The sequence below is a fragment of the Heloderma suspectum genome, chromosome 1, assembly GCF_057233095.1.
Source record: "Heloderma suspectum isolate Gila_16-S chromosome 1, 16-S_ref, whole genome shotgun sequence".
Taxonomy (NCBI): Eukaryota; Metazoa; Chordata; class Lepidosauria; order Squamata; family Helodermatidae; genus Heloderma; species Heloderma suspectum.
The window spans coordinates 402,356,944-402,368,988 of NC_139458.1; the positions used below are offsets into that span (position 1 = coordinate 402,356,944).

Here is a 12,045-nt window from a genome sequence, read left to right on the forward strand (position 1 = left end):
TAGTTAGGGGTCCGCAGATCCGTTCTATGTTTTGCATATTGTCAGGCATCTTACATTCCATCATCCACTCATTGACAGAATCAGAACTTTTTAGGGATGTGCGAGAATTTTGTTCCACTTGCGCAACTGAGCATTAGTGCAAGTGCACGTTAGCGCAAATCCACCCCAAAAGTTAAAAAATGGTCTGCAAGTTTGCAGAATCCATGCAACCCGGAAAAGGCCGGTCCACTGCAGGTAGGATTCATAGAAATCCGAACTCATTTGAATCTGTTGCAGATTTCCCTAACATCCCTACCAGCACAGCTGAAGCACACCAGGTTGGAGAAGGCTGCCCTGGGCCATCTACCACAAAACCTCTCGGCATGGCTGCAGAAGTTTCCGGAGGATGTTCTAGGGCACACACTCAATTAATGCTGGGGCCTGGCTTGGCTTCTTGGACTCAACTCACCCTGCATCCATGGAGTGTATGCCCTACAACAGGAGTAGCCAGACTGGAGGTTTGTGGGATCTACTTTGTTTGTTACCAGAACTGTGAGATCCAACATCCAGAGCCAGCTGCAAAGTAATGGCTCCTAGGCATGGGTTTGGTGGTGGACATACACTTACAATTAAGGCATAGAATGCCTCTTAAGCACATGGTTTGTCTTCAATACCAGAACTGATTCTAGTTTTTTCACACACAAAATCCACTCCTGGTTCCCCGCAGGCTCTCTTTATTTCAGAAACTTATTTTAGAGGAAGGGAAGCCTTTCCATTGCTGCTGTTATTAAATATATTGCACCTGTTCAGTGTGCCAGCCAGCCAACCAGCTAGGCTAGTTTTCAAGATACTCCATTCCATCTTCTCTCCAATGCTGTGGCCACTAAGCATGCCTATTCTTTGGCTGTTGGGAGGCCAACTTAGTTCCCCCCCACAAACACTAATGCTGATACCTTCCTCTCATTTCTCAGTAGCCCTATTTTAGCTACATAGCTATCATAACACAGCAGTTTGCTATTAGGACATTCAAGCAGGACCTGCAGAAAACAGTTGGGGTGTAGAGCGCTCCCTGTTCAAGATTCCAACCATTCCACTCCAGTCCCTTTCATCCAGTTTTCCATTATCCCCCAACAGTCAGCCAGCATTCCATGGCCACTGACCATGCACAGTCTTTGCTGGGCAGTTTTGGGGTCCCCTCCCTTTTTCTAAAGATTTTTGTTTGTAGTCCTGCAAAACTTGGGTTTCCACCAAGCCAGCTGATACCTCTCCCCTGTGCATGAATGGTGCCATTTTGCCTACAGAAGCAATAGCACTCACTGCCTGAATGTCAGAAATAGAGGGAATGATGAGCGGAAGCCAGAAATCAAGTTTTCTTTATGACTGAAAGCTGCCATGAGTGCCATTTTTCTGGGTAGAAAGGCAGGGTACAAATCAAATAAGTAAACTCTACCGCAAATCGCCCAAAGATCTGTCAGTAGATTCAAATCTATCTTCTGTCCACCACTGCCCTAACAGCGTTCCCTGCAACTCTGGGTTGCAGGGAGGAAATTTGGTGGCCCGAGAGCATGATCTACAGCACGGGGTGGTAACTTAGGGGTGTCTGGGGACCATTTTTGTGGAAACACCTCCACCCCTCGTGGGCTGCACTCCTGCCATTGCTGGCAGCAAAAAACCCTGCCCATTTACCACCATGGAGCAGTACATAAGTCAAATTTAGCTTGAAAACAATCTAAATTTGACCTATTTACCACTCCATAGCAGTGAATGGGGGGGGGGTGGATGCTGTTAATTCCAGTGGCAGGGGGCATCAGAGGTTTAAAGGTACATGATACAGCAAGCTTGCTTAAGCTAAGTCGTTCAGTGCCTGGATGGGAGATCACCTGGGAAAGCTACATACAGCAGCGTGAGTTTCGTCACGGAACAAAGGCAGGAAATAAATCCAAGAAATAAAACTGATAATAGTGGCAGGCAAGCTGTCTTTCAGGGCAAGTTTTTTCACCAGAACTGATCTTCTCTTTAAGGATTCCAGATCAGCTTCCAAAGAACCCTGAGGTAGAACACAGCCTGAGAGGCACTGGAGCTCACCTCTGCTGCCACTAGCTGACCCATTTAGCAGTGCACAGCTCAGCATGAGGATACTCACGATTTGTCGCGGCGGCAGGCCCGCCTCTGAGGGCTGGCTTGTCTGCGTCGCGGGGACAGGGACTTCCCTCGGGATCTCTGCTTGACCGGAGAATGGGCAGGCTTCAAAATCTGAAAGAGGGGGATGCATTAGTTAAGAAAAACACTTTCCTTCATAACGTTTGGCTTTTAGAGATGTGACAAAATGCGCCTTTTACTAAGCTTTAGTAGTAAGTCATGACGTGTTCGCATTTTGTGAAACTCAATTGTGATGTAATACAGCTGAAGGTTTTCTTCACCATTTTGTTTTAGATTGCAGTGATTAAGGGCCATTTGCGGCTCATAAGAACAGAAGAAGAGCCCTGCTGGATCAGACCAAAGACCTCTCTAGTCCAGCATTCTGTTCCCACAGTGACCAGCTAGAAGCCTATGAGAAGCCTTCACAAACAGGACATGACTGCAACAGTACCCTCCCGCCCATGTTCCCCAGCAACTGTTACACATAGGCATAGTGCCTCTGACAGCAGAAGCAGCATATAGCCATTACGACTAGTAGCCACTGATAGCCTTTTCCTCCATGAATTCGTTTATTCCTCTTTTAAAGCCATCCACACTGGTGGCCAACGCTACATCTTGTGGTCCTTTGAATATATCTGCTGCTGGCTGTTTTGAACTGGGAATCCATTGGTCTCCACTAGGGATGTACAGATTGTGTAAAATCCGTTCTGTGTTTTGCAGATCATCAGGAGCCTTTCGTTCCATCATCCGCCCATCAACGGAATCAGATTTCTTTTGTTTCCAAATTTGTGCAATTCGCACATGCAAGAATGTGCAAATCTTCCAAAATGCACAAATTCCCCCCAAATGCGCATTTTCACGCTTGGGCCAAATGCGCATTTTTGGCCGGATTTTTAAAATTTTGCATATTTTTCTATGCTGAAATTTGCACAAACTTCGGGAAAGTTAGAAAAATGATCCGCAAGTCTGCAGAATCCACCCGAAAGGGGGATAAGCTGGTCCACTGCGGGATCCGCAGGTCAGATTCATCAAAATCCAAGCTCATTTGGTTCTGCTGTGGATTTCTCTGGCATCCCTAGTCTCCACATCCTTCTATCGACTGAATTTCGTTCTGAATTTGGTTCTGCTGTGGATTTCTCCGACACCCCTAGTCTCCCTGTCCTTCTATCGACTGAATGTTTGTTTCTCAAATTGCACTCATTCTGGTGGGTCACTTACATTTCAAGACCTAAACGGTGGGGCTACGGTTCCAAGAGTTTACATACACATCAAGGGCAGTGTTTCCAAAGTACTTGTGCTGGGGTCATCCTACCAGATTGCACACTCTACAGTCCTTGTTAGGGACGATGAAGGCTAACGGGGTGATCCCTGAACATACTTACTTGGAAATCAATCTCACCTTATTTTCTAGTAAATGTACTCAGGATGATAGCCTAGGGGGTAAAAAAAGCCCACACATGATGAGTTTCTTCATCACTTTAACGCTCCTGGGGCAGCTCTGAAAGGAAAGCTGTCACAGAGGACAGCAAGGGTGCCTACGTCCCTCTAATTGCCAGCAGATGGACAGAAACGTACACAATTCTGTTTGTAATCAGTGTTGTCAATGCTACCATTACACAAGCTGAGGGAGCTTGCCTCAAGTGGCTAATTTTGTTCATTATTTTGTGTATAAGGGCGCACTCCTATGCAAGCTTAGACAAAAAAAAGTCCTACAACTCTCGGCATTCCCCAGCCAACTGGGGACTTCTTTCTGTCTAAACATTCATAGGATTGCATCTTAAGTGTATCTGTATAGCCCCTGGGGAGGTGGGCATTAGCGCACCGTTTAGATTTTCTGCACCTGGCATCCAAAAAATGCCTTGGCCCATCTCTGTTTGTCATGAACTAAAAACACCTCCTCAGCTTGGCCCTTCCTCCAAAATCAGGCTCAAAGAAAGCCAGGCCTGTTCCAGTTCCTACACTGGGGGTGGGGAACCTCAGGCCCTGGGGGCCAAATCTGCCCCACTCGGGGTCTCAATCTGGCCTTCCGGGATTCTTCAGATGGCCTGACTCACTTTCCCCCCAACCACCAAACATTTGGTAGTTTCCTGGCTTTGATGCAGTTTTTTCCCCGGTTCTAAAAGGTTGAAATGCTTCTCGTAAGGCTTAGTTACTTTAAGAACACCCCTGCCATAAAGCCTCACAAGCATTCCTCCCTCAGCCTCAAAGCGAGCTGTGTTTCAAAAGTGGTTTTCTTTTATACAGAGGCGGGTTTGGATATCAGCCTGACATACGGAACCTTTTACACTTGGCTACATTTGCTGCTGCAAGCAAAGGCTTCCTACATAGCAGCATCAATTATTTTATCTACTTCTAAAGTTCCTTGTTGTTGTTGTTCAGTCGTGTCCGACTCTTCGTGACCCCATGGACCATAGCACGCCAGGCCTTCCTGTCCTGCGCTCTCTCCCGGAGTGTGCTCAAGTTCATATTCATTGCATCCGTGATGCTATCTAGCCATCTCATCCTCTGCCGTCCCCTTCTCCTTTTGCCTTCAGTCTTTCCCAGCATCAGGGTCTTTTCCAAACAGTTTTCTCTTCGCATTAGGTGGCCAAAATATTGGAGCTTCAGTATCTGTCCTTCCAATGAGCACTCAGGGTTGATTTCCTTTAGGATTGACTGATTTGACTAGGGGTGCACGAAAGCCACTTACCTGGTCACGTAGCCTATCACGGGGGCGTTGTTGTTTTTTTTTACTTTGATTGGAATGGCAGCGGCGGCAGCCGGTCAAAAGACCGGCTGCCGCCTCTGCCCCTGTCGAAGACCTGACGAACCGCCGCTGGGACCCGCCGCCGGGAGGGACATTCGGGAAAGGTAAGTCCCGTCCCGGGGGGGGGGGCGGGGGGGCGGAGAATTTCTCCCCGAAACTACTTTGGGGGGCCGAACACGTTGGCACTCGGCCCCCCGAAGTTTCGGGGAGAAATTCTCCCCCATCCCTAGATTTGACCTCCTTGCAGTCCAGGGGACTCGTAAGAGTCTTCTCCAGCACCACAGTTCGAAAGCATCAATTCTTCGGCGCTCAGCCTTCCTTATAGTCCAGCTCTCACAGCCATACATTACTACTGGGAAAACCAGAGCTTTGATTAGACGGACCTTTGTCGGCAAGGTGATGTCTCTGCTTCTTACTATGCTGTCTAGGTTGGCCATAGCTTTCCTCCCAAGGAGCAAGCGTCTTTTAATTTCAGGGCTACAGTCACCGTCTGCGGTGATCTTGGAGCCCAAGAAAGTAAAATCTGTCACTGCTTCCATTTCTTCCCCTTCTATATGCCAGGAAGTGATGGGGCCAGATGCCATGATCTTCGTTTTTTTAATGTTGAGTTTCAAACCAGCTTTTGCACTCTCCTCTTTCACCCTCAACAAGAGGCTCTTGAGATCCTCTTCGCTTTCTGCCATTAAGGTGGTATCGTCTGCATATCGGAGGTTGTTGATAATTCTCCTGGCAATCTTAATTCCAACCTCTGATTCATCCAACCCAGCATTTCTCATGATGTACTCTGCATATAAGTTAAATAAGCAGGGTGACAATATGCAGCCTTGTTGTACTCCTTTCCCAATTTTGAACCAATCGGTTGTTCCATGTCTGGTTCTTACTGTTGCTTCTTGACCCTCGTACAGGTTTCTCAGGAGACAGGTAAGGTGGTCTGGTACTCCCATCACTTTAAAAATTTGCCACAGTTTGTTGTGATCCACACAATCAAAGGCTTTAGCATAGTCAATGAAGCAGAAATAGAGGTTTTTCTGGAATTCTCTTGCTTTCTCCATGATGCAGCGAATGTTGGCGATTTGATCTCTACTTCCTCTGCCTCTTCGAAACCCAGCTTGTACTTCCGGTAGTTCTCGGTTTGCATACTGCTGAAGCCTAGCTTGCAGGATTTTGAGCATCACCTTGCTGGCATGTGAAATGAGCGCAATTGTGCGGTAATTTGAACACTCTTTGGCGTTGCCCTTCTTTGGAATTGGAATGTAAACTGACCTTTTCCAGTCTTGCGGCCATTGTTGAGTGTTCCAAATTTGTTGGCATATTGAATGCAGCATTTTAACAGCATCATCTTTTAGGATTTTAAATAGCTCAGCTGGAATACTGTCATCTCCGCTAGCTTTGTTGTTACTAATGCTTCCTAAGGCCCACTTGACTTCACTCTCTAGGATGTCCGGCTCAAGTTCAGTGACTGCACTATCATGGCTATCAGGGACACTAAGATCTTTCCTGTATAGTTATTCTGTGTATTCTTTCCACCTCTTCTTAATCTCATCTGTTTCTGTTAGGTCCCTGCCTTCTTTGTCCTTTATCATGCCCGTCTTTGCACAAAACGTTCCCTTGAGATCTCCAATTTTCTTGAAGAGATCTCTAGTCTTTCCCATTCTGTTCCCATTCTAAAGTTCCTACACTACCTTTAAGAATTAGATGGTGTCCCAGGTACAGGAGCTCGAAGATTTTGTTCGGTCCACGTTTGAAAATGGACTGCCTTGATCTGCATCTCCTGAACTTGTGTTTGGATTTGAACACAGTTACGCTTCCAATGCAGCACTTCTCCGACTTTTGCAAGGCTATTCTCGAATGTTAATATGTGCCAAAATGCATACGAAAAGGCATGCTTTACGATTTCAACAAAAGGTTGTTATTGGTACTGTGCTTTTTAAAAATATAATACATTTTAAGTACATTTTAAGATGGTGTTTGATTTCTTTTATCTTTTTATCATTTTATCTTTTATTGTCCACTGCTCCGGAATCTGTTTAGATGTGGGGCAGTATATGAATGCTGTAAAAAAATAAAAACCATCCCTAATGTTGAGCCATTTCCAAAAGAAAAGGGGAAGGGTTGGTTCCTCACATGCCTACTTTGTGATCTTTTCACTGCCAAGCAAAGACATTCTTTATTCTCTCAGGCCTTTTAATCTTTTGATATTTCTGCTGCTATGTTGTCTTTTTCAGTAGTTTTATCTCCGTGATACTTTTAGATTTTCTTGTGATACCTGTTTTAGTCTCTGATACTTTTAATTGGTTTGCTGGTTTTAATTCATTGCTTTATTGCGTTTGGATTTAAATGGACTTAATTTGTGTTTTTATTGTATGTTGCCCTGAGAGTTATTAATATTTAGAAATAAATACTGAATCATTTTAATTAAAACCTCCCTTACAATAAAACAGAGCAATCAACCAAAAGCCGATCCAGTAGCCGATAAAATCAGTTAAGTAAATCTCAGAAACTAGCACCAATCAGATGTACCAAAGCTCTGGGCAATTTCAAAATATGTTAACAGGTGCCTAAAAAAGACATCATGTGGGGTGGCCAGGTGTCCTCTTTTACAGAGGACAGTCTTCTATTCAAAGGCATTGACCCTGTTCACACATAAAGCGAAACCATGATGGTTAGGGAATCAGCACAAACCACGGTGGCTCAGCATGTTGTGTGGGGGGAGAAAAGCCCACTAACCGTGGTTCCAAAACCACCCTGGCTGGCCACCCCCTGCAGCAGGGTTAAGGGGCCCTGGGGTGGCTTACTGTTATGTGGGTCACACTCCCCGGAGGTTAAAATGGGCTCTGGATGGTTTACAGGTTATGACCATAGAGACAGCTGCCTAGAGCATCTGCTAATTCTGGCGCTGCTCTAGCCGGCACGGACTTTCTCTATGGTCGCCAGCACATCGCAGCAGATGGAGCAGCCGGCACACACATTTTTATGGCACAAGGGCCACTGGGATCACCGGCGGCAGGAGGATGGTTACAATAACTACGGCGGGGGGTGGTTGCAGGAACCAAGCGGCACCGCGTGGTTTCGCTAAAGAAAAACCCTCCATAGTTACCCTAACCACCTTCTGGCCCTTTGCGTCTGAACAGGGCCATCCCCTATTATTTGAAGGGCTGCCCAGTCCAAGTCTGGTTTAAAGATAAAGCACTATAAGAAGGGAGATCAGGGGCTTTGACGTTGCCCATCGACAGTTAACCCCTGACAGCAGGCTAAGCAGGCACAAGAGTCACCTGGTCAGTCTTCACTATGATGAGATGTACTGTATTTCTATTTAAATTATAGTTATTATTTCTAAATTTGCATTGATACATATAAATTAGCACATGCAAATGTTATGCAAATTGGCATCATCTTTCGTCCTCTGTTTTGGCAATATGTGCCTGGCAAATATCCCTGGGGGAGAGTATTTCAACATCTAGATGCTACCACAGAGAAGGCTATATAAGTGACAGAAAACAACTTCTCCTTGAAGGCAGGGACATTTGAAGCAAGGCATCAGCAGAAACTCTTAACGTACAGGTGTTTTTTCATACATCCTGGTCCCAGATCATAATCCCAAAGAACGTCACAGAACAGGCATTCAATTAAAGTGAAACAGACACTGTGCATCATAAATGTTTAACGTTTCCCCGGGGAATCTTAGCCAAACTGGCTGCTCCTTACTGGCTTTCAAAACACAGAGCAGAAATGCAGTACAGTCAAGAAGCAGAAACCAAAATAAATAAAATGAACTTCTCCTGCGTGACCCACTGAAAGTGTTTGGAAATGGTGCCAACAGCACATAGATCTTTTAGCAATTGTTCCCAACTTGCCTATAAATGCAACCTCTGGCCCATTCACCAGGACAGATCCATTACACATCTCTTGGGAATTTTTCTTGCAAATCAGCATATCTGACAGAAGCAGGGCTAGAAATTAACCTCCCTTAACTGAGGAGGTTAAGCTTTCAAAACACAGGTACAGCAATACTTAAAATCTACGGTGTGTATGCTTGAAACGTGGTAGAAGGATCAAACCTGTGACTTGATAAGTGAAAAGGTTTTATAACATTTGAACTATAAGGCCACATGTGCAGGGACTGAGCTGTGCCAGATTCTCTTACATCCTGTAGGCCTTCAGTTTTTTAAAAAATTGGGTTGGTGCTTTTTTAGATCTTTGCACTGCGGCTGGCTTTTATTTTGGATCCTATTTTGGTTTATGCTGTTTTAAACTTATCGTTTTACATTATGTTATGGTATTTTATGGTTTTAAGCTTTGTATTGTAAACTACCCAGAGAGCTTTGCCTAATGGGCAGTATAGAAATGTAATCAACAAATCAATCCATCTTGGACAAAATCAGCTGAACCACATGGGTAGCTGCTTCGCTCAAAATTTTCCCAAGCAATGCAGCTCTGCATGGCCACAAGTTACTATGGGCTTCTCCACAGCAGGCTTTTTATCCTGCAACTTACCAGAGCTTCTGCTTTCAGATTCTTTGCGAGATTAAGATCAGCTCCTTACATGGGCTAACACGGGCTTTTTCTCCAGGACTTCCTTTGTCTGCAAGTTCTGTATGTTTCATTATGCAGCTACTAGATGGCGTTGTGTTATAGCGGAACCGCACAATTTCACACGGCCATTAACGTGGATTAACATTTATTATTAAAAACCAGGATAAAGGGCAGGAAGTGTGGGCGATGCCCTGGAATTTGACGACGTCATGTAAAGAACCCGCAAACGTCTGTGAGTGACTAATCACAAGCATGCAATAAAAGCCTCATGTAGAAATGCTCTGTATGTGTGACCTAGGCCTCTGTCTCTCTCCCTCATGCACACGCAGCCTTTCCAAATGTCACAGAAATGGCACATACCTTCATTCTCATATCCCTGGCATATTTCTCCAACTCCTTCCTTATCTCTGACCGCATCATCTTTGACACGTTGAGCACCAACTGCTTCCACTCAATGGGCTGAAAGCTGTGTGGCTCGTGGGGGACGTACAATCCAATTTTAACTTTTTTAACCGAGTGCAAGTACTTTTTATAGGACTCTTCAAATTCAAATATGAGGTCACTCAGAGTTCGGTAGACCAATGGTTTGTCCATCAATTCCGATCTTCGGCTCATGCCCAGTGATCCATACCGGCCATTGAAATAAATTCCCAGCACCACATGATGAAAATTGTTCCCTGAGAAGTGGGATTTAAAGCTGATTGGGAATCGCTCCACGGAAGGCTGCCCATTGGTTAAGTATCTGACAAGGCTGGTGTCAAGGCAGTAACAAATGAAGGCACTTGATGGAGGGAAATGCTTCCCATGTCACATAGGATTGTCATATGATGTTGCCTTCTACTGGCCCTGTTCACATGTAATGGGAAAGATGGTGAAGAACAGTGTTCTTTCCCTCTTCACTTCCACATGTAACGGGAAGCCATGATGGTTAGGGAATTTGCACAAACCATGATGCCTTGACGTGTCATATGAGGGGGAGAAAAACCCGCTAACCGTGGTTCCAAAACCACCCCCCTGCAGCAGGGTTAAGGGTTAAGGAGCCCCGGGGTGGCCTACCGTTACATGTGGCAGGCTCTCCGGTGGTTAAAATATGGTCTGGGTGGTTTCTAGGCCACAACCATAGAGACAGTGGCCTAGAGCATCCCACACTTCTGGCGACACTCTAGCCAGCACAGACGTTCTCTATTGTCACCGGCGCATCGCAATGGATACAGTGGCTGATATGCACATTTTGGCAGCACGAGGGCCGCTAGGATCACCAGCAGACGTGTGATGGGCACAGGTATCATGGTTTCACTAAACCCACCCTTCCATAGTTACCTTAACCACCCTCTCCCAGTGTGTGTCTGAACAGGGCCACTGAGCCATATCATCGTTCCATCTAAGCTTATTTTGTTTAGCTTTAGTCCAGGGGACTTTAGTCCAGGGGAAGGAACTGCTTTTCTGTCTACAGCCGTATTCCCTTGTGTGTAAACTGTCAGAGATCCCAGTGAGTGGGGCAAAAGCCAGCCATGGTCAGAGCCAGATTCAAAAGTGTGTTAGTCACTCCTTTTCTCTTTCTGCTTCCCCCCACCCCCCGGCCTTTCCCCCCACTACACCACTGGTGATGGAGACGTTTAAAGTGCTGAGTCATTTATTTCCCTACTGAGATTGTGTCTTGTATTTCATAGTGTTCCAGGCCCTCTGCTAGGATACTTGCTGACAAAGTAACATGGGTGGGAGGAGGTTTAAGATTGCAATCCTAAGCATATTTACCTAGAAGTAACTCCTCTGTGTTCAAAGGGAGTTTCTCTCTAGTAAATTTGTTTCAGATTGCAGACCAGTTATCTTGATTCTGAAAATTCTTCAGAGTTTGACAGACATATAAGGAAAGGAAACATCCCTTTTGCGAATCCCAGAGCTGGAGACAGATAATAGTTTATAAATGATTTGAGAGAGGCTTTGCTTCTCATAGTATACAAACTGTTTTTTGGTCCCCTGACTCTGGTTAAACAGGTGTTGCATGGTTTTTGTACTATTTCAAAACCCTGCTAAACCTGTTTAATCAGAGGTGAAAGTAGGATAACTATACAAACCATGAGAAACAATCCCTTTTCAAATTGCTTTCCACTCACTATAAAAAAGCAAAAAAAAAAACCCTAACCACCCATCTCTAGACATAACAATATCAGGCATCACAGAAACAATTGCCAGGGAAGGTAACCTTCTGGCATGTGACATTTGGTACCAAGTGCAGCATTCCCCCACCATTCATCACTCCAACCTTGGACTCCTTCACAACAGGAAAACAATAGGCTTTATATAACTGAAGTGGCACAGAATCCAACTGCAACAAACGTGCCTTCCATTCCATTCTCACACAAGTGTGAGCTGTTCTTCCTCCTGCATTCCTCAATTGCTAGAAAGCTACTTAAACCTGGAGGGACTTCTCAGCAAACTTTTACCCAAAATAATATCTGTGTGAGCACTGATTGGTATTAGGGATGTACAGGTTTTGTTAAGTCCATTCTGTCTCTGTTTTGCAGATTGTCACATGTCTTTCGTTCCACAGGATCCACTCACTGACAGAATCGGATTTTTTTTAGGAATGTTCGAGAATTCCGTTGCACTTGCACAAGTGTGCATTTGCACAAATCCCCACAAAAAGT

General features: G+C 45.2%; 1 protein-coding gene across 1 annotated transcript in view; it reads right to left on the reverse strand.

The window, feature by feature from the left end:
- The window catches only part of VASH2 (vasohibin 2), a 60,870-nt gene that overhangs the window by 16,220 nt on the left and 32,605 nt on the right, over nt 1-12,045 (reverse strand). Inside the window, exons 5-6 of the mRNA XM_084828826.1 lie at nt 9,758-10,139; nt 2,123-2,232 (exon numbers count right to left, since the gene is read on the reverse strand). Of these exons, the coding sequence (XP_084684952.1) occupies nt 2,123-2,232; nt 9,758-10,139 (492 nt within the window). The remainder of the gene's footprint in view (nt 1-2,122; nt 2,233-9,757; nt 10,140-12,045) is intronic.